We start from the raw sequence: 22,540 nt of genomic DNA, 5'->3' as shown, positions 1-22,540 counted from the left end.
CTGCCGCCAAGGCAGCTGCAGGCAGGCAAACTGCTACTTTTAAAATTCAGCCTGGCAAAAGGATCCGCAGCAGCAGCAGCAGCAATGCACAACTAGATGCATGAACACAGTACAAACATCTGAGGTCAAACCCGGCAGCACTAACCTTAGAACAGAGGAAGCAGGAAGCTTCCATCCCACCTAAAGCGTTCCCTGCTGCAACACTTGATTTCACTGGTCAGGCTATTTGAACACGGCTTGAACCATCCTGCCCGCGTAAACCTATTAACAATCCAGAACCCTTTCTTCAAAGCACCCTGGGTTACGTCTGACTCCATTTACATCTCCCTACAATGGCCAAGAATGTGCTGATGGTTCTAAATTAGCTAGAGTAATGTGCCGTTTCGAGCTCCTTACAGTACAATGAAGCCTGGCTCAAATTCAGCGTGAACAAGCCAAGAGTCTTAAGACCCAGAAGATGACCCTGTAAGGTTCAGAACTTGGTGCTGGGGGGCCCAGGGCTCAAACCCCACCACACTACCTTGGCCAGGGGCTTGCTGAGGACAGGCTCAGTGCTGGTGTCCCTGCCCCCAAACTCAAGAGTGCTCTCTCGTCTGCCACAGACAATGAGATGACCAGAAGTTACCCACACAGTGCTATGGCTGAGACAGAAAGCACAACTCACTCCAGGCCTCCCCACCTCCCCTATTTCAAGCCACTGCTCCTTGTGCTTCAAGAGACTTTTTTTGAAACATGTGCTGCCGCCTTATTGCCTCGAGTTCCAGAGCGACCATTTTAGGGAGGGCGGTTCGCTTTGCATGAAGGGCCTGGAGACCCCAGGACAGCCGGTGGGAATGCAGAATTTCCTTTATGTGCTTACACACCCCATGCGTTGCAGGCCCACACGGCAGGAAGAGAGCAGGCCCACGTTTGCGCTCGGACTAAAGCAGCAGGCCCCTGCGTGGACGGCCATTTCCTAAAAGGCCACGACACGTGGCTGAAAAGCCTCATTTTAAAAAACACAAGATCCAAGCACCCGCCGCCTTCTCACGACACGAAGAGTATTCCTCCGCATACACGAAACGGAAGCAAAATGCAGCTTCATGTTGCAGAGAAGCCCATTGGCCTGAAAAGAACAAGATCACTCCCCACATGCTTAGCCCTGAAAGGACAGGCTTCGTTCCACACAGGAGCATAACAGATGTTGATGCTGCACCATCTCTCTGCTTTCTTCCTTAATGTCGGCATGGAATTTGTGGAAGCACAACCAAGCAGTCTCTTTCCAGCTGGGCATTGTCCCCCAGCCCTCGTTGTTTTCCACGAGCAGCGAATGGTGTTGAAGAGGCACTAGAGTTTTGTTACCCAGTAGCAAATTAGGAAGATCGGCACAAGTCGCACTTGTCCTCTTACAATGTCACATTTCCTGCTGGCACTGAAGCTAGCGCTTACTGCATTGCTGTTGCTTGGCATATCTTCCAAAGGAGCCGAAGAATGCAAGCAGAGTGTAAGAGTCTCAATAGCACCTTGGCGGTATATCCCCCCCCCCCCCCCCGCAATTCTGCTCTACCTAGTTGGGCAGTTTCAGTTTTTATACAGAGGTTAGCTGCCATACCATTTGAGTAGTGATAAACACATGGATATTTGACAGATCAATCCCCCCCACCACCACCTTGATCTGGATCCTGAACAAAGGTGTCACTTTTATTTGCATACATCCAAAACAAAATTAATATGAGTCAACTGGGATCTGGTAACCTCTTCATGCCTCCTCCTTGTTAACAGAATGCCAATTCTTTTTTGCAAGGGAGGGAGGAAGAGGTGGAAGAAGTTATGGTAGAAATTTAAGAGAAATCAACCATCTTTGAATCCCAGTTTGCAGCTGGGAATCTCACAGAAAAATTAAAATAAGGCAGCAGGTTGCAAGAGGCACAACGGAACGCCTGCCCAGGATGGCGAGTCCCTCACCATCGAAAACAAGCAATGAACTGAAGAACTGGCCCACAGAAGAAAGAAAGAAAGAGGCCACTGGGGTGCCTCTCCATCACATCCAGTCGTGAACAGGCATGTGTAAACTTGTGCGTATACAGACTGAGCTTCAATATAAATATACAGGAGATTCCCCTCCATCAAAAAACCAAAAAAACATAAATAGATCCAGTTGTGCCCTTGCCCTCCCAAGTTTCTGTAAACATTTGGCAACACATATACATAGATACAGATTGCTTCCAGCAAACTCATTGTGCAAAAACGTGGTCGCCTCATAGAGGGGGCGAGCGATGAGGTATATTGCGGCTTCTGTGGGTTACCCGTAAGCTCCTTCAGGCCCGCTGCACAGGGCTCTAGGTAGTGGCAATACCTGTCCTGACTCGGCCTGAATACCCTGACACACACCCCTCCCACCGGCAGAGCGGCTTTGGGTGGGGGGGCAGGGACATCACATCAGGATGCAGCTGCGCTGTTCGCCGTAGGAGTTGTCCACACGGTCTATTTCCTCAATGATCTTGGTGAAGATACCTTGAGTCATCTGCATGCCGGGGGGGGGGGGGGAGGCGGGAGAAGAGAGGAAAAACTGTTACGAGGAGGAAGAAATCACGGATGACCAGGGAAAACCTCCACTTTCATTTTTGCAATATAAGACAGCTGAAATTGTGTCCACCCGGTTTAACTACAGAATGTGGTAAGGATCACAAGCAAGGTGGCCTTCCACTCCCAGGCCTCTCTAATTCAGGACGTTGCAGCCAGAAGATTCCAGGTTCAACACCAAGTATCTCCAGTTAAAAGAACCAGGGAGTAGAAGACTTCTTAGCGAAGACCCTGGAGAGTTGCTGTCACACTACAGCAGGGGTAGCCAAATCTGGACAGCCCTCCAGATGTCCATGGACTACAATTCCCATGGGCCCCTGCCAGTGTTCGCTGGCAGAGCTCATGGGAATTGTAGTCCATGGACATCTGGAGAGCCGCAGTTTGACTACCCCTGCACTACAAGGTTTGGTAGGCCAGCAGTCCGACTCGGTAGAAGCTGCTTTGTTCATGACCTCGCATAACCTGGAGCAACTCAGGAATGCATGTATGCGCCATCTTTCCCTCCTGATTCCAATCAGAAGAGGTTGTCTGACCTGGTTTTCTTTTGCTGAGGACTCCAAGAAAACGGCACCCCAAGAATCAGCGAGCTTCTTGCCCTCATCGGTCTTCACCTGACGGCTGGAGACACGCCAAGGAAAAGAGAGTTAAAAAAAAAAGTCGCATCTACCTTGCTTTGCCATAACCATTTCTCTCATATTTTATTTTCTGACAGCTGCTTTATGGGCCGGGTATGCAATGTGTGGGGTGACAAAAATGGAGCCCTGTTACTGTTTGCTGTATCAGATATGGAAAAACAGTCAGCACTGAAGAACCCAAATATTCTGTGCGGGATTACTTAACGTTTTGCCAAGTATATAATAATTTCTAATTCGTAAACACAATCTACTGTCACTGCCCTTTCTAAAAATCAAAACACTCTCCCGCTGGACTCCTGTATATAATGTTCTTCAGGCCAAATTCAGGAGCTTCCTCCTATCTCCATCTTTGACGGCAGAGCGTGAAAAGCTTTCAGGTAAAACAACCTACATTGCCCTAGGGCTAGAAGCTCATTTTTCCAAAAAGGCAAGGCAAAATTTCAGATAGCCCAGTTCAGATTCATTGCATAAGGTGCAATCCGAGGGACACAGATCCCAGGATATGAATTCAGGAAAGCAGCAGAACCACCAGATATCTGCTACATGGGCCTCCTTAAGACATCAGCCTTTAGAATGCTAGGAATGTGGCAACGGTAGAGCTGAAATGGAAGACAGGAAGTGATACACACACCATATGCTATGCATATACTTATTCACACCTAGGAGAAATGTGCAAGTCTTCCACACTCAAGTGCTAAGAAAAGGCACGAGAGCAACTTCTCCATGCATCAGGGACTAAAAATATTTCCTTCCGTGAAGACAACTTAGTGAAACATAACAAAAGGGCACGATATTGTTCTAAGAGATGGAGCCAAGGACAAAAAAATCCCTACACCACTCCCCGCCTCACACAGCATGGGTTAGCCACACTCAAGGACAGACTGAAGTGGCCCCTCCCTGTTTTCAAAGGTCTCCTTACCTTTCTAGCGAGAGATCTGCTTTATTGCCAACAAGCACCACAGGCATCCTGCCAAAAGACAGAGAAAGCACTCAGTGTGGCCCCTCCTGTACCCAAAGAGGCCCCATCCTTCTCCACCCATCGCTCCACCACAACAGTCAGGCGTAGCAGGTTCAAACCCATATCCCACCCTGCAGAGTGGCTGGCATCTGGCCCTTTTCTTCGGGAAGGCTGCTCTCTCCCTCTCTCTCTCTCTCGCACGCTCAAGATCTTTCCAAATTTTGCTATGCCTCCCTGATTGAGCCCAAGGATCAAACAAGACAATATAGTGGAAGGGTTCTTTTAAAAATTTCCTTAAATTTAATTTAAGGAAAACTACAACTCTCACCTCTCCAATTCGGACTGCTGGCATGCACAGTTGTGCCAAAGACAACACAGACTTACATATGCTTCCCTGTCAGCCTCAAAAGAAAAAAGATTGGGGGTGGAGGGGCAAAGAGGATACCTGCCTGTTTTCTCCGAGAGCTTCATCAGGAAGAGCTGGTTTTGATAGGCAACACTGCATGGAAGGGGGAGGAATTAAACCTCCTCCTTTCCACTCGCCTCCCGTTCTGCCCCAGTCTAAAGCCTCGGCTACATCTAAGAAGGCTGGGGGCGCATCTGATCGCAGACCTCCCAATTTCTTGTTTACACAGCCATTTAGAGATTCAGGAAACCGGTAACTTCTGAAACAATTCCCTTACCCATCGGAGTCTTCTTAGGTATGCTGAGACTGATTAGACTCAAGTCATTAATGAGGGAAATGCCCTCTGCACATGCTTGGAGCCACTCAGGGTGTCACATCTCCCGGCTTTAAGAGCTAGCATTGCAAACAGGATTTTTAAGGCTTACGAACTATTTGCAGGGGTTATTTAAACAAATGGTAGTGGCCCAACCTGCCTATGAAATACCTCCCTTCCAAAAAATCACAGATTGTTGAGAAGCTGCTCAACAGAATGCAGTTCTGCTCCTTCCAGAACAGGTGCCTTTGATCCTTCAGGCACAGGCCCTGTAACAAGGCACCACATGAGGCACCCCTACCCCCATATTCTTGTGCCTTTCTACAATCCCCCCCACCTCTTCCATTCCACCTTCTTCTAGAACTGTACTCTGCTATTCTGCCCCCCATCAAATTAGCATTTACCTTGTCTTCCCTCTGCTTTCATACAGCTTGCTGTGCAAAGACTTGACCACCTGAAAACTGCAAAAGACAAAAGGAAACCTCAGCTAGCACACTTACAGTTTCATCTTCTGAGTCTTAAGACACATGGCTTGTTCACTTCATGCCTTCTTCATCATACGTGTGCATTCCTAAGTGATTTCCCCAAAGATCAGGATAGACTCACTGGTAGTGGTTAAATGTATTGCATCTGGGCTCTGGAAATCCTCACATTTTGAACTGAATGGAGTGGAGACCCACAAGATCTTCTTGAGTAAGATGTGCAGGAGTAAAGCCCCATGCATCAGCGGACAACATTGGAGTTCTCTTTCAATCATAGTTTCTTCTCTCGTTTCCATCCATTGCTCCCCCCCACACACTTTCAGAGCAACACATAAAGTTTTCAATTCTCCTCTCCATGATATGCCTTTTGTAAAAGCCATCGTAATGGAAGCCACAGTTGGGTTGGCCAGCTACCCGTCTCCATTGCAAGGCATGCTGCCTACCCAAAACTGAGGACGTTTACATTTTAGTTTTAACAAATAAACAGGTACGTTTTGGGGGTCTTTTTTGCAGTTTTGAAACAGAGCAGAACCTCCCATAATGTTGCTTTGAAAAGAGGAGAAGAATTAAGGGTGTTGTTATTCCCACAGATCCAACATACGTGTCATTACAGTGGCAGAAGCCCTGCTAACTGGGTTACCATCAGCCTATAGAATTATCAGCCTATAGAATTATTCAGCAATAATGATTTAGTCTGGTTCCACAAAACATGCAAGGAACAGTGACAGAGCTGGGTCGCTCTCACTTAGAAGAAAGACCACAAAATCAGGTGTGACCAAATCAGATGTTTCTGCCATGTTTGCGGAAGAAAGGGAAGAGAAAACAGACATGCAAACCATTGAAACCAAGATCACTCCAGTTGCCGGGCCTCAATTCTACCCCTGACAAGACCTAAAGCTCTCCAAATTTGCCTCCACCCACCCCCAATATCAAGGGGAAATTTTTTCCTGCCTGGAAGAACTCCACTGCCTTCAGAGGAGCCCTGATCACATTTAGAGGAAGTGCAGCTAATTAATACGGTCAACGTTTGCAGCCATCAAGTCAAGCTGCCAAAGCACCAGCAGCAACTGCAGAGCCTCCTTACCTCTTCAGGGACGTGACGGAGTACACCAGCACATAGCCATGAATGCCAATGGTGAAAGAGTGAGGCAGGATCGTGTACTCATCCTGGACAAACACAAAATGAGGTGATGCTGAGAGTCACACTAATTAAGAGCTGTTTGGTTGCAAAGTAGCTGGCATCAGTTCACGATCATGCATGCATGTGGGGGGGGAGGGGAGCAAACATAAAAAAAGAGTACCTTTGGAAAAAGTCAAATTCACCAAGGATCTCTCCGTTTTGATAGGCTTACAAGCCTGTGCTGCATGCCAGACATGGTTGCATTCAGAGGCAAAACAGATCTCATAGGCCAGGCAAAGCAGACAGAAAAGTGTGATGGAAAAGAGAGGAGGATGGCCGTCCTTACCTGCCCGGCAGTGTCCACCAGCTGCAAGTGGAATTCATCCTTCCCTACCGACAACATTTTGTTGTAAGCTAGAAAAGGCAATGTACAGCAACGTTACTTGGCTCCAACTTCCCCCTAAGCAGAGGTATTCACGTGCATTCAAAAGATTCTGTGTGTGCATAACAGGATATATTCCCCTCCCTGACCCAATCCTGTTGGGGGTCTCCGCAGCACATCCACTGCTACCACACAACTGCCAACACTTTTCAAATTGAAAAGGGAGCAGGGGAAGCCACCTTCAAAGCAAGAAAACGTCACCAACACTGTAAAGCAACGCCTGGCTGAAGAAGCAACAGGCACCTGCAAAAAGAACCAAGAGCTACTGTGGACTGTCTTTGTGGCAAGTGTCACATCCCTGAAGCGTCGTCCCTGTTTTACCTGCAGTAATTGATACCTGGAGTTCCTCAAAAGGAAGGAAGCAAAGTAGCTGACAGATGCACAGGTGTTTCTAGTCAGTACATCAGAGAGTGGCACTTCATGGAACATCTGATAGGGAAGTCATTCGTGAAACATCAGATACCCAAATCAAAGGGGCAAATTTAATGCACATACAAATCCCCAGTTGAAGATCTGTGCTGAATATCTGCTTTCATGCTAGCAGCCCTACGGAAAATGTTTGGGGCAGATCACCCTCCCCTGTTTCTCTCCCCGCCCTGTGTGTGTTTGTGTTCCCCAGGAGCGATCACCATACTGAGAAAACAGGAGCTCCACTATCTAGCCTCGCTCTAAGAATAGTCACACCCAAATGCAACAGATTTACGGGGAAACCTGCCCTCAAACAACTGAAACGGTTTCTCTGCGTGAAATGGGTGTGGAAGGCAACCTACCAATTCACCGTCAAAAACAGGAAGGGGGCCATAGTGAAGAGGGGGGTGGTCTGCAGCAAGGCAGGAAATGAGCAGAGGGCCCACTGAACCTTCCTGTTTTAAGCTGAAAACCCCTAGAATCTGAAAAGCTCAAACCAAAAAGACTCCACATCTCTATGAAAGCACAGTCAAGACTTATCTGATTCTAACTTTGCTTGAAAAGCAAACCGCCCTCCCCCCCAATGATACATTCTTTGGGGATGGCTTTCAAAATGTTCACTTCTAATTTATAGTCACCTTCTCCTCTTTCCCCTCTCTAGCTTTCCTTATGGAAAAAGAAGGAGCAAGTAATCTTCCTATAGAGTAAGCCTTCCAATCACAGTTAATCAATTAATTCACAATTAAAATGGCATCTTTTTAAGAGAGGATTTGGCCCACAGCAAGGGTAGTCAACCTGTGGTCCTCCAGATGTCCATGGACTACAATTCCCATGAGCCCCTGGCCTACAGCATAATCATTTGCCCAGCACATGTGACGACAGAGGTTACATGCCCTCAGCTTGGTAGTCAAGATCTGAAAGTTGACAGGCCAAATCCAGGGAAAATGAGAATGTCTAGGGAGCCTCATGATCAATTTGCCCCTTCCCACTCAATTAGCAGCCTATACCTTTTTCTTTCTCCTGCTGGCCTCCCTCACCCATGCCCAACTACATCTCCTTTTCTTGGGTGGGTGGGGGCTGGAGTTCCGATGCTGACATCCTTTGCATTCCCCCGTCAATTGTTACGATAAAAGCCTCACATGGAAAAAGAGAGGGGAAGCAATTTCCCTCCCTTTGCAATGCAATTATCATAATCAGTAAAGCGTACCCAATAGCAGGATTTCAAGAGGGGCCGAGATTAACTGTGAGGGTCTTCTCTGAATGTGCCACTAATCAGGGCTGCAGCTGTCCCTGGCCCCGCCATATTAACCGTGTACTTGCAACTATCCTGACGCCCAAGTTCTGCTCTTCCCCAGCATCTCTTCAGATGTGCCCTTAGAACACGTTTCAGCAATAAAGCACTGTTAACGGCAAGCCCTACCGAAATAACTTTCAAATAACAGCGTACAAAACTGGGCTGAGCATCCTCTCCAAGGCGAGGTCCCATCATGCTAGCCTTCTATTGTTTCTAGTTATTCCTGATTTAGGAATAGTGACACAACATGACTGCATGGTTTTGTTTACTGCATAAGCCAATTTAATCAGCTGGGGAGGAGAAGATATGAAAGGACTTCAGGTGCACATATCACACGTAGGATCCTTTATGCGTCAAGATGGAAAAAAGAATTCTTACCAGGCATTATGGACTGGTTAAATAAACTGATGGAATATGGAACAGTGGCAAAACTTATATATTTGATGCACAATCAACTGGAATTCAGAAAAAAATGGAGTCCAGTATTAGATTATAGTGACCAGTAAAAAGCGGGATGAAAAGTAATAATCAGTTTTTATAACTTTGGGGAAAATGCAAATTCAGAGATGCGCAACAAAGTCAGAGTCCAATAGCACCTTTAGGACTAATGAAGATTTATTCAAGGAGTCAGCTTTCGAGTGCATGCATTAGTCTGCCTGCACTCGAAAGCTCACGAATAAATCTTTGCTGGTCTTAAAGGTGCTACTGGACTCTGACTTTGTTGTGCTACTTCAGACCAACACGGCTACCCACTTGAATCTATCCTTATCAAAGATGCAACATGTGTCATATAATATTAGGGTGATGCAAAAGAACAAAATACGTATTGTCAAATGCCAGCTTCATGCTTATCTTTTTTTCAAATGCTAGTTCTGTAATATTTCTTTTTCTTGAATAAAAATGTCTTATAAAAAAAGTTGTCCCAGAATACTGGAAAGGGTCTCCCCCACACTGATTAAATATGAAATGATCCAAGGAGGTTTGTGGACTTCCCACCACTGTCAAACCACTGTTAAACACATAGTAAAGACACCCCTGGAAATCCCGCTGGCAAAAGCCTGCTTGAGTGTCTTGCTAACCTTCTCTGCTTATTTGCCCTGATCAGCTACAGGCCTAGATACAATTCAGTGAAGACTCATCCGTAACACTTACTGCTTTCCACAGTGGGGTCGTAGCACTCCAGAAACTCCCCATCGATGAACTGGTGAGCAAGAGAGGTTTTACCTAGGAAAAGAGGCGAGAAGAAGAAAAGCCTTGCTGCAGGTGTGCTCTTCAGATCTCCGGGCAGCCGCAAGCAAGACGTTTTTTTAAAGTTGAAAATATTTTTAAGGTAAAAAAACATATCTAAAAAGGTAAAAAATTCAGCAGCTCCCCTCCTCTTTTGATCCAAGGTGAGAACTGTGTTGATGTACAAATTAAGGCCATTAAAGGGTGGCTAGTCAAGGACTTGCATTCTGGAATGAGAGAGGGAAATGTTGCATGTGTGGGTTTATTGTCCCAAACCACAACTGTCCCAGTGACTCCTCTGTGGCTAAGGAACAAATGGTGTAGAAGCTTGTAAACTTGGTAAACTCCAATTGGTAAGAAGTTACCAAACTCCAATTGGTAAGAAGGAAATCCATTTTTACCCTTTAATTTTTTAATATTTATATGCCTGCCTTTCTCCTAGACCTGGATAGCCCAATTAGCCCAGTCTTGTCAGATGTCAGAAGCTAAGGAAGGAGATCCCCGGTTAGTATTTGGATGTGGAACGGGGAATACCAGTGCCGTGATAAGAGGCAGGCAATGGCAAACCCCATCTGAACGTCTCTTGCCTTGAAAACCCTGCGGATTCACAGCAAGTCAGCTGTGACTTGACAACAATTTCCACCACTTTCTTTTGAGTCTCTCAGGATCCAAGGTGGGGAACAACAACAATAATCTAAATAAAGCCAACATTAACACAAGTTATAAAACCTTAAAACCCAATTTAAAGGCTCCTTATGCCCCAACCAGCAGGGCTCTCCTTTGTCCATGTTGACATGTTTCCAAAAGGAAGATGAAATCATGAAAATTATGACAGAATCGTATGGTGGTTATTATGTTGAATAGTATCTTGGAGATCAGGGTTCAAATCCCATCTCTGCCACTGAAGGTCAATCTGAGCGTGACCTAGAGACAGTCAGGCGCACAATCCCTCCAAGCCCAACCTCCCTCACAGGGCTGTTGCAGTAAGGAGAGACCAATGTATTCCATCCAGGAGGAAAGTGGGATACAGATATCTAAAAAGAAAGAAAAAAACAGACAAATGGTGCACCCAAAAATAGAAGACAAAGATATGCTCCACTGACCTAAAGTACGAGAAGAACAACTGGAGGAGGAAAACATGATACAGCAGCCATTTAGGACCTGTTCAGGCTTCGAGGAAGCCCAGAAGTGGTGCAATCTTGCCGAATACGGTTGGGAAGCCCCTCCCTTTCCCATCCCCTCCAAGCCCATCGTTGACCATTTTGGGAGGGGAAGTTGGTAGACATAACCATATATGGTCATGTCACCTGATAAATGTGTAGCATGTTTTTAAAATATATTTAAAAAATAATTAGCTCCCACTCATCCGGGAAACCCTTATAGGGCCATCACGAAACCCTGGCTGAGAAAGCCTGCAATAGGGGAATAAAAATGCAAAAACTAGTCCATAATAGTCCTTTTAGAGTTATTTAAGCAAACATAACTTTATCTGGGTGATTACACTAATGAAAATGTGTCATTAAACGTATAGAACAGATTAAGGGGCCTCTTACCTGGCTTTCCCCCCAAAATGAATCTGTCAGTTTAAATATTCAAAAACCTGCACTAAAATTCCAAAGAAGGTAGGTGGTTTTTCTTTCTGAACTTGGTGCCATTTGGAGAACTCTACAGACTGCTCCAGGCTTTGTAGATAAGGGGTATCTGAATAGGGGCTTTTCCTGGATTGTATTTGCTATCCGCCTCCTGAGATTATAGCAAGGTACACAATAGGCATTGCACATATCTTTTGGCAATCCGATCTCTAGCCCATATTTGTTCAGTCAATTACAGGGCTTTATTTAATACAGACAAAATCACACTACCGAAGTCCAACAGAACATTTGATTTTGCTTAGAGAGCCAACAGGCAGGGTTTGGCCTCCTCAAAAAATGTATTTAGGAAACAGAGTTTTAGTTACAGGCTCAAGGGATGCTTTTGCGGCTGCAGTTGAGCAAGCCAAAGAATCTACAGCAGACTTTCTCAACTTTTTTTTACTGTTGAGAAGCCTCCGAAACCTTCTTCAGGCTTCGAGAATTTCTAGAAGTGGCACAATGGTGCCGAATATGGTCAGGAAGCATAGCTGTGTACATACCCACTTGGGGCCCCTCCTCTTCCCACCCACTCAAGGCCCGTCATTGGCCATTTTGGGAGGGTTGTATCACCTGATAAATATTTAACACATTTAAAAAATATATTAAAAATTAATTAACTCCCACTCATTTGGGGAACCCTTTCAGGGACATCCAAAACCACAGGGTTTCATGAAGCCCTGATCTACACATATGCTGCTGAGAAGCCAGAAACACAGAGTGACTTGGAATCTCCCTTTCTTCTACTGCAATGCATGATGACGATTCAAGAACAGAGAATCCATAACTATAATCTAGAATGGACATCACCGTGGATGAGACAAACAAGCCCCAGTTTTCCACTCCATAGTAGCACCAGAAACATCCCTCCCCCATGTTTTTGTTTCCCATGTTTTCTGATGATAAAGGAATGGGCCAACAACAGGTACATGCGCTTTTGCAGAACTAGGCAAGCACATACAAAAGTTCAAGCCTGCAAACTGTGTGGAAGCAGCAGAAGGCAACAGGAGCATGAGCACGTACGAAGCGGACAAAAGAGAAGAAAACGCACAGTTCCTAAGCACTCAACAGCAAATACTTCGAAACCTGGGCAACTAAATACTTGGAGTGTCCTTAGTCCTTCTCTCACTGCAGTAACCTTCAGACACATGCACTACATGTCCATGGACATGCTGCTGGCAAGGGCTCATGGGAATTGTAGTCCATGGAATTCTGGAAAGCCACAGCTGGGCCAGCCCTGCACTAAGGGGTTGCACTGACTGAGCAACAGCAGCATGTGATTCTTTTATAGCAACCACCTGGGCCACAAGGAAAAGAGGCAACCTGTTCAACAACCAGGATCAATGGAAATTAAATGAAAGCCAAAGCCTTTTCTTTCTTTCTTTTCACCAAACACAGAAAACCGCCTCCACCTCTCTTAAAGCACCCCTCGCAAGCATACGAGCAACACAGTACTCCAGGGGCAGTGGCATTCATTGCTGCAGGAGAACACCGGAGCATGACTAGTCTGTCCGATCCAAGACATGGGAGCCTTCCGCTCTGCAGTCTTCTGCAGTCTTCGACACCAGCCTCAAACTAGTGATGGTCCCACACCTGTTTAGGAACTGTTCAAGCAAGACCCAGAAGGCTGTGCCTGAGGAGGAGCCATCTAGGTGCCCCCCCCTTAGAACCCACCACACACAACCCTTCACAGCCAGTCCCACTTTGCAGGCCTCCTACAGATTTAGTAACCCTTTCCAGTCACAGAGAGGCGCTCCCGCCCACCCCAAACCCTCTGAAGCCAAGCAGTCTGCCCCCACCCCGCATATGGAGGTTAGACTCCTGGGGAACCCCCACCCCCACCCTCACGCAAGGTCTGCTGCCCTCCAGATGTCCATGGACTACAATTCCCATGAACCCTTACCGGCGTTTGCTGGCAGGGGCTCATGGGAATTGTAGTCCACGGACATCTGGAGGGCCGCCTTTTGACTACCCCTGGCTAAGGAAACCAGCCATGTCACCCCCCTGCTTCCCATGTATAACCTTTGCCCCTCATGTCCTTCCCTCCCCGACGTGCGGATTAAGAAAAAACTGACCCTCAAGTAATTTATTGCGTTGATGTGGGGGAGGGGCAGGTTGGAGAAGCACAAATAGTTCCCCCCGGGGGAAATCAGGCGGCAGAGGCCACGCAGCCCCGGCTACAGGTTTTCCCTACTCATGAGCTTCGTCGGAAGGCGCACAGATCCCGCTGCAGCAGGTCTTGCTCCACAGAACAATCGACGCCAACACGGTCAGTCCTCATGTCCGAGATCATTCTCACCCTCCCCCCCCTCCAAATAGTTTAAATATTAAGGGCGGCTTCAGGGAGTTGCAGAACAGCGACAATCTTGCCAAAAGCACCGAGTGGTACCTCAGCGGCCAAGCCCGGCCGACCGCCGGGACGCAAACTCTGGCCAAGGCGACACCCGCTCGGGGCCACAAGGCTGTGGAGCGCGACGGCTGGACGCGGGAGGGCCGCCCTTCAGGAGGGCCCGGAGGCAGGACACGCGCGCAGGACCCGTTTTGCGAACGGAGGCGGCGGGTTTCCGCCTGCGCCGCCCCAACTCCTTCCAAAGCAGCCCGGCCGCACGCACGTGCAAGGCACCCGAGGCTTCCCGTGCGACCCGCCATCCGGAGCGCCTCGCACGCCGCGCTCGGGGGAACCCTCCGGCGCGCCTTCCCCGGGCCCTCCCCAGCGGCTCCGACCCCCGCAGCCGCCCCCCGCCTGCTCCCGCCCCGCCCCGCCCCGGGGCTCCACCCGCGCGCCCCCGCACTTTGTTCCTCCACATCGCACGCCCTTCCACGTGCCCTTCGCGGGGCCGCCCTGCCTCCGCCCGCCGCCACCGCGGGCTCCCTGCAGCCTCCCCGAGAAGCGCCTCGCCACGTGCCCCCGCCCTGCCTCCCCGCCCGCCCCGGCGCCGCCGCTCGCTCGCTCGCTCGCTCACTCACCCACGGAGCGGTAGCCCAGGATCACGACCTTCCGGTAGCGGACCAGCGGCATGGCACGGACCCGGCGCCGGGCCTCGGGGAAGGAGGGAGGGAGGGTGCGCGGGGCGGGCGGGCGAGAGAGAAAGAGCCCGCCGGAGCAGAGCCGCGGGCGCCGCAACTACAAACCCCCACGTGACCACAACACTGGCCTAGAGCCGCCGCTCCTCATTGGCCCGCGGGAGAGAGGCGCGTGCGCGGTCCGGCCGCCTCCGCTCCCATTCATGAAAACGGCGAGGGCGGGGAAAGGAGCGCGTGGGCTCCAAACACACACACGGCGGGCGGGCGGGCGGAGCGCGCGGCAGGCAGCAGGCGACGCTCCCCCGCCCCTCCTGGGCGTCTCCCGCTCGTCGGCGAGGCCGCGGCTGCCTCGCCCTCCGGGTCCCCCGGGGTGGGGTTGCGCGGCGTGGCGGGGGTCTTCCTCCTGCATTTCGCGGCCCATTGTTTGGCGTCCCTGCGGCGCGTCTTCTGCAGCCTGGGTCTTCAAAGGCAGACGCGCCTTAGCCGGACTCTCTCCGGGGCACCCTCGCCCGCGAGGCCGCGCCGGCCGGAGCTTGTCTCTCGCGGGAGATTCCCGGGCGGGACGGACAGGCGCCCCCGCAATGGGACGGCGCCTGCCTCGGAAAAGCTGCCGGGTCCGCGGCGACGGCATCCTTCGGCGGGAAGGTCGCGCCGCCTCGAGCGGCGACCCTTCCTGGCGGCGCCTGGGCTCTTCTCTCCGTGCCGGAGCTGCGGGATTTCCCCGGCGAAGAGCGGCAGCACCGAGCAGAGGCGGCGAGCGCCGAGCCCTTCCCCCCAGGCGCCGGGGTGCTGAGCCGCTGGGTCGGGGCTGGGGAGGAGCGGCCCCCTCCGGCTTCCCTCCCGTCAAGCAGCCGCCCCTGGAGCGAGGGAGAGGGGCCTTTGCACAGAGGGAGGCCTTGGCCCCTTGCCTCATTGGGGGGGGGGGGTCCCAGGGAGAACCCCCCACCATGTGGCTGAAGATGGCCAAGACAAGAGATAAGCCGAGGCCTTGGGCTAATTGGATAAATGTTTATCTGACTTTGCACAGAGTGGTTAATTAGATAATGGCCTAATTTAGGTGCGTTATTCTGACTGTATACAAATCTGTACCCAGGGTGGACGCTGCATTTCAGCCAGGACATCGTGCTCCAGCTATTTAAAAGGTATCTTGGACTTCTCTGGCCTGCTGTTTATAGCTGGAGCTTTCCCCACGATGGGTAAGATAAACCTGATCTCCCTAGCCTGGGCGTAGCAATGCAGCCTGTGCAACTTGCGTAGGTACTGCTGTTCTCAGCATGAACTCACACAGGCATGAAAAAATGTTCTCTGACTGGATTTGCTGCACTACAACATAACGATCCACATTAAGGGCGTTTGTGGCCCCAGAGAGCTGTGTGGTTCCCTTTTTGCCATTAGAAACAGAGCTCATTTTGGGAGGGGACTACATTGTAGTTGCCAGTTCCAGTGTGTGAGTACACAGCCTTTGTGGGCTTGCGGTGCTTATTGTATCTTATCAAACAGTGCTGATATCATCTCACTTAATTTCCATTTAAGGTAAAGGTATCCCCTGTGCAAGCACCGGGTCATGTCTGACCCTTGGGGTGACGCTTTCTAGCGTTTTCATGGCAGACTCAATACAGGGTGGCCTTGCCAGTGCCTTCCCCAGTCATGACCGTTTACCCCCCAGCAAGCTGGGTACTCATTTTACCAACCTCGGAAGGATGAAAGGCTGAGTCAACCTTGAGCCGGCTGCTGGGATCGAACTCCCAGCCTGATGGGTAGAGCTTCAGACAGCATGTTGGCTGCCTTACCACTCTGCGTCACAAGAGGCTCCAATTTCCATTTAGCTGAGGCTTAAATCCGCGTTTCTTCTTAGGTGTGAAATGTTGCGGCTTTGCAGGGCTTCCTTTATTGTTTCTTCTAGGTACATTATAAAAATTACCCAGGATTGGGGGACCCATGGCAAAACAGCCCCAGATTTGCTGCAAAGGAGTATAGGTAGAAGTTGGTTCTTATATGCCACTTTTCTCTACCTGAAGGAGTCTCAAAGTGGCTTACAATCACCTTCCCTTTCCTCTCCCCACAACAGGGGTTGTATGATTTTATATGTTGTCACCCACCACAAGACTTAGGGGAGTGGCGGGCTATAAATTGAATAATAATAATAACAACATTGTTATTGTTATACTGTTATATTGATTTTGATAGTGTTCTGTGTGAATGTTCAAAAATGTTTTATGTAAACCGCCCAGAGACGTAGGGAAGGGCGGTATACAAATATAAATAAATAAATAAAATAAATAAACAGACAGGGAGGGAGGGAGGGAGGGAGGTGTGAGGGAGGTGGGGCTGAGAGACCTCTAACAGAACTGCTTGGTCAGAACAGCTTCATCAGTGCCATGGCAGGCTCAAGGTCACCCAGGTGGCTGCACGTGGGGGAGCGCAGAATTGAACGTGGCTCGCCAGATTAGACGTCCACACTCCTAACCACTGCAACAAACTGGCAACTAACCTTTTATTTTTTCATCTCTTGATACTTCAGAACCTGCTGCCTGAGGGCAACTTTATGTTGGCTAATAACTTGAAACAACAAAAGAAGGAACAAAGGAACCCAACCTGTATATACAAGCCAGGAGCCTGAAAGGTTGAGGCCTGATAAACTCACGCTTTGTTGCTTCAGTCTTTCCATGCAAGCAAATACTGTGTGACATTGTCCACAAGCACCAGTTAAAATAAAATGTTCTCCCTTCAAGAACAGGCAGAGCAGATACACATTCTACTTCCCTCCCTTTCTTGCCCTAATATGAATAAGTATCAGCCTTCAAAGGATGAAAATGAAAGCAAAATTAAATGTTCAATGAATAGATGGGTGGGTCCCAAGAGCCTTTTTGTTACTGTTTGCCACTTTTAAGTATTCTTCGTAGACCAGGAATCCCCACCCCCCATTGCAAAACTGTTTTGATTTTTTGATTTTTAAGCAGACCGGGGTGGTCATAATGGCTGTGTTGTTAGTTAGAGAGGATGTCACAGCTAGGGATCCCCCAGAATTATAGCTAATCTCCAGACTACAGTCATCAGTTTCTCTGGAGAAAATGGATGCTTTGGAGGGTGGACTCTCTTACATTGTACCCCACTGAGGCCCCTCTTCTCTCCCAGCTTCTTCCCTAAATCTCCAGCAGTTTCCCAGCCTAGAGCTGGGAGCCTCACCTCTTCACACGCACCCTGGCAGTAGCTAGTGGAAACCTGGAACCGTAGTCCCAGCCCACGTTGGTTCATGACACCAATTGCAAGAGCCACAGAGGAACCACTGGAAGATACAGCACTAATATTCCCCGGCATTCCCTCCTAAAGGACGAAATATTCAGGTTTAGCTGTTCTGAAAATGCAGTGGCTCAGCCAAATTGTTTTTAAAAATGACATTTTGTTGCAAGCTATCTGAAAGAAGTGACATATTAAGACAAATCTGTGGCACCTTAAAATGTTTATTTGTTTCACATAATATATTTCTGGTAAAGCCTTGGAGGAGGAGCGTGTCTCATGGCTTAAGTGCTACTCAGTGCCTAACACCCATGCAGGGAGGCTGTCCCACCCCTGAGTGCCTCCTCCTCCAACCGGCTTGCCTGTCTGTCCAACAGGCAGCCAATCACCTTTCGTCCCCAACCCCTGACCACCCCCTCCTCCTTCCACTTCCCTCTGAGGCTTGGAGGCAGCAGACCCCTGCCGCATGAGAGCTGCCCCTGCCCGTGAGTTCCCTAACAGCTGCCTGCAGCCTTTCCAGGTCCTGGGGGGAGGGGGAGGCCCTCCGCAGAGTTCTTCCGTTCCACCTCCCTAATCTAGTGCCCGTTGTATTCCTGAATGCAACAGGCTTGGCCCCTAGTTCTAAGATAAGCTTTTGTGCACTATTGCTCCTTTCTTCAGATACTGTTCATGAAACCTTCTGCTGGAATAAAACTTTGTTAGTATTTCAACGTGTTCCTACTTTCTGCAACAGATTAAAAAGGCTCCTGCCCTGGAATTATCTGAGGAAGAGTGCTTGCACTCAAAAGCTCATGACCTGAATATATCTTTGCTGGTCTTAAAGGTGCTACTGGACTCTGATTTTATTGTACTACTTCAGACCAACACGGCTACCCATTTGAATCTCACCATGGGAGCGATGGTTTTTTCCCTGCTGCATTCCTAGGTTGGGGCACCAGAGGGCAGCAGAAACCACAAATCCAATAAGGGGTCGGGACCCTTAAACCAGTCCTTAACAGATTTATTTGGCGTAAAGGAGGCGCATTAAAGCCTTCCTTATACGTACACTGGAAAATAGTAAATAGCCCCGTATTAAGATTTCCTCTTGTGCTTCCTGAAATTCATTGCACAGTTAAAAGTTCCACCTGGTCTTGTTCTCTGCCTTTGTAAATATAATCCATGGGGCTAGATAACCATGAACCAGCCACTGGTGAGCGCATTTGAGTCTCCATTGATCTCAATGAAAGAAAGTAAAAACGTGCACTTTAATTTGCCATCAAAACCAATGGGTCCCAAAGCCACTTATCTGAGCTTGATAGTCATGCCTGGCCCGTTTGAGGGATTGCTGCGTTTGCAGCTTCTTTCGCTGTTCCTTAGATTGTTTTCCTGATCTGCTGGCACGTGGCTTTGTAGTGTGGCATATGCAGCATAAGCACTCTTTTTCCTCGTATTTCCAAGGTCTCAAAGTGTAGCTCAACCTAATCTCTACTCTGTGTCCATTTTTTTAAAAATCCCTTTGAGTTTAGTGAAATTAGAAGATATATATTTCTATGCTAGTTTCTTTTTTTGCTCTGCAGTTTTTTACAATGATGATCCATGAAAAATATGGACTATCACGTAGATAGTCTAGACAAGGGGTAGTCAAACTATGGCCCTCCAGCCCCTCCTGGCAGGGGCTCATGGGAATTGTAGTCCATGGACATCTGGAGGGCTGCAGTTTGACTACCCCTGGTCTAGAACATGCTTATCTTGAATGAAATACAGGAAAGGCAGTGTTACATCCTGCCCAAAATAATCACTTGGATCCCATAGAGGTCAGCATGGCTTTTTCACCTCCCTCCTCCAATTCCAGATGCCTCCTCCAATGCTGCTTAGGGGGGATTTGTCCCTGGGGAAGCAGCACCAGTGGTATTTGGGCTCCCACGGGAGGGGGAAGCAAGAGAAAACTGGGGACAAAGATCGTTTCATGCATACAAACACTCCCAGGTCTCCATGCCACTCAAATGCCTGGGAAGACGCCACTCCCAAAGCAGATGGGATAACTGGCTGAGAAGGCAGACTGCAGGTCATGTGCACTGCACAGGGTCCTCACAAGGTCATTGTGGAGGTCCCGTGTCCAGCTGCATTGGTTGCCGATCGGCTTCCGGATCAGGTTCAAGGTTTGGGTTCTTACCTTTAAGGCCATCCATGACCTGGGCCCCACTTATCTGAGGGACTGATGCCTCCTTATGCCCTTTGCTTTGCAGGGCTCTTCGCTCTGCAAGTAGGAATCCACTAGCTGTTCCCAGCTACCGGGAGGTATGCCTGGCCTTTTTGGTCCTGGCCCCAACCTGGTGGAATGAGCTCCCGGAAGAGCTAAGGGCCCTGATGGAGCTGTCAATGTTCCGCAGGGCCTGTAAAATCGAGCTCTTCCACCTGGTGTTTTGTTGAGGCCGGGCTAGGAAGAGTGGCTTCCTCCCTGCACAAGCCTGTTAAAGTTGCCCCCCTAGAGGGTTGATGGCTATTGTCAATGGGGGTTGGGTGGCAGGAGTGAAGTGGGATATCCTGCAGATTGTGATTTTGCCACCATTGTGGTTTGTGCGTGTACTGTTTTATGTGAGGTTTTTAGATTTTTATGTATACCGCCACAAGCTGGCTAGATCCAAGAGTGGCAGTTAACAAATAGAAATATAAATAACTAAAAACTGAAGGCATCTTGTACTCATGGCCCCGGACACCCTTCAGTTTTGCAGACCAGTCCAAATGCATGTTTACCGAGTTTTGCTATGCTCCATGTGACCAACTCCAGCAAAGCCCTTCCTTGGGCTTTGGCTTTGGGCTTCACATCCCTAGGCCAGAAGTGAACACCGGCATTTCACCATAGACTGAGGTCACGTCCCACATTCTGGAATCAACACACATGTCCATTTCAGCTTTCAGCCTCTGGGGCTCTGCTGGGTGCAGGTATGGGGTGTGTGTGTGTGAATGTATCTAATGCTGGCTGGAATGTCTTGTGCCTCGTGACCAGAGCGCGGCTGTTCTGGAGGGGTTTCATTATTAAGGGAGCTCTCAGACAGGCCCTTTCTTGACTTTTAGTGGGACTTCGTAGAACTCTTTGAGAGTCTCAGGACCAGCCAACCTAGTATTTTGATAGGTTAAGCTCAGACCCCTAAGCATATTTAACAGGGCGGAGTAAGTCCCACTGAAGTAGTGGAACTTACTTCTGGGTTAACATCTGAGCTATTTGAACCAAGCCATTGCAATTTAGATGTCCTGAAATTGTATCTTAACCAGTTAGCTAATTTAAAGATTAATTGGAAAAAACTGATTGAATTAAAAGGGATTGTTAGCAACTATCTTATCTGCCCTTTTCTGCCTCCCCACCACCCCTGGGTTGAGCTTGTTCCTTTCCCCACTTTTCTTTTGGAGCCTCCCATACTTACAAGCAGTGGGGCTCGGAAGAACCATAGGTTGGGCTTAATTTAGGAGCAGCCTGTATGAGCAGGAAAGTGGGAGGGGATGGTGGGAGCAGGTGAGGCTATTTTGGTGCCCTACGAGACAGCCACCTTTCTAATCTTGAACCCTGCGTACTCCTAAAACCTTCAAGGCAGCACAAAGGAAGCCGAGCCAGCTGCACTGCAGAAGCCCCCCCTACGCTTGGCTCCGGAGGCTTTAGGATGGATAAAGCCGCTTCCCTCCCACCACAAGCTCCAGGCAAGGCTGTGGGTGCAGCGCTCGCCAAAACAATGCACTCTTTTTTCAGGACTGCAAGCTTTGTTTGCCGTTTTCATGCAGCAGAGGAGGCCCATCGAGGACTTTGCATTCTCCCATCACGTATCCATTGCAATTTGTGGCAAATGCAACACACGCTGTGCCTGTGACAATGTGTGCAAGACACACAACGGGTTCCAGATTGATCCCATCGTATGGGCTATGTTGGTAGCACAAGTGAGAAAATGGGTGGAAAGTCCTGTGTTAAACATTGAGGGGCAAACACCATTGAGGCTTCAGTCTCAATGCGATGGTAGAACGGGTGCCTGGGCTGAACCATTTCAGATCATAGGTGACAGACTACAAAGCTGAATGTTCCTACCTAACTCTTCTCTGCCAAAAAAACACAAAAAAACAAAAAACAAACAGCTATGGATTGGGCAGAAGGGTCCTAGGCTACTCTCCTTTAAATGATAGCTTTTGATGTGCAAGGAATGTTTTGTATAAAGGAGCATTCCAGCCTAAGATACTTCCTGTCTGTTCACTCCAAGCTGAGAAGCCCAGACCATCTCATGAACCTTGGGCCTGAAGGAGGAGGAGGAGGTATTACAACCCTGGAGATCTCAGCTGGTAGATTCCATCTTTGAATGCTCTGCAATTAGTGGACTAGTTTCCCCACACTTCCCTTGTGCTGATTTTCTGTCTGCTGAAGGTTTTAATGCAGAGTTCGAAAAGGTGATCTCCAGATCTGAGCGACTTGGCTCATTTTGCCACCTCATACTTATGAAGGTATGAAGTGAAACCTTGGGATAAACCTCTGGAGGCCGGTGCAAAACCAGGGCCCTTCCCTACCGGCACTTCCGTCGTCTTCAGCGCACAGTGCCTCTCTGAACTCTTTCTCCCCAATAGGATCCAAAAGTGAAAGCATTCTGTGCTTTGGGGTTTCCAGTTTTCCTGCTGAGACTTACCCTCCCGAATTCTCTAGCCGCCTGAGGGTTGGAAAGTGATGCCATCTTCAAATTTGTCATTGTACAAATCTTTGTCCACTGGGAAGGCCTTACAGAATTAATGAAAGACCAACTGAGGTGCTCGATTTAGTGTGGAAAGCACACCACGTTCACTCCCACAGCATCAA

The 22,540-nt window shown here is 48.9% G+C and overlaps 1 protein-coding gene across 1 annotated transcript; it reads right to left on the bottom strand.

Moving 5' to 3' along the window:
• Positions 1 to 1,659: 1,659 nt before the first annotated feature.
• On the bottom strand, positions 1,660 to 14,614 carry RHEBL1 (RHEB like 1). Its single transcript, XM_077328792.1, has 8 exons — positions 14,443 to 14,614; positions 9,773 to 9,844; positions 6,823 to 6,890; positions 6,441 to 6,523; positions 5,279 to 5,335; positions 4,117 to 4,164; positions 3,096 to 3,180; positions 1,660 to 2,503 (listed from the first exon to the last, which is right to left on the bottom strand). Exons 1-8 carry the CDS (start codon positions 14,492 to 14,494, stop codon positions 2,414 to 2,416), a joined length of 555 nt encoding a protein of 184 aa, XP_077184907.1. The 5' UTR covers positions 14,495 to 14,614; the 3' UTR covers positions 1,660 to 2,413.
• Positions 14,615 to 22,540: the final 7,926 nt, after the last annotated feature.

The sequence above is a fragment of the Paroedura picta genome, chromosome 3 (genome assembly GCF_049243985.1).
Source record: "Paroedura picta isolate Pp20150507F chromosome 3, Ppicta_v3.0, whole genome shotgun sequence".
NCBI classification, from domain to species: Eukaryota; Metazoa; Chordata; class Lepidosauria; order Squamata; family Gekkonidae; genus Paroedura; species Paroedura picta.
Note: the sequence above shows the minus strand (reverse complement) of the source record. Positions and strands in the feature narration are given on the sequence as shown.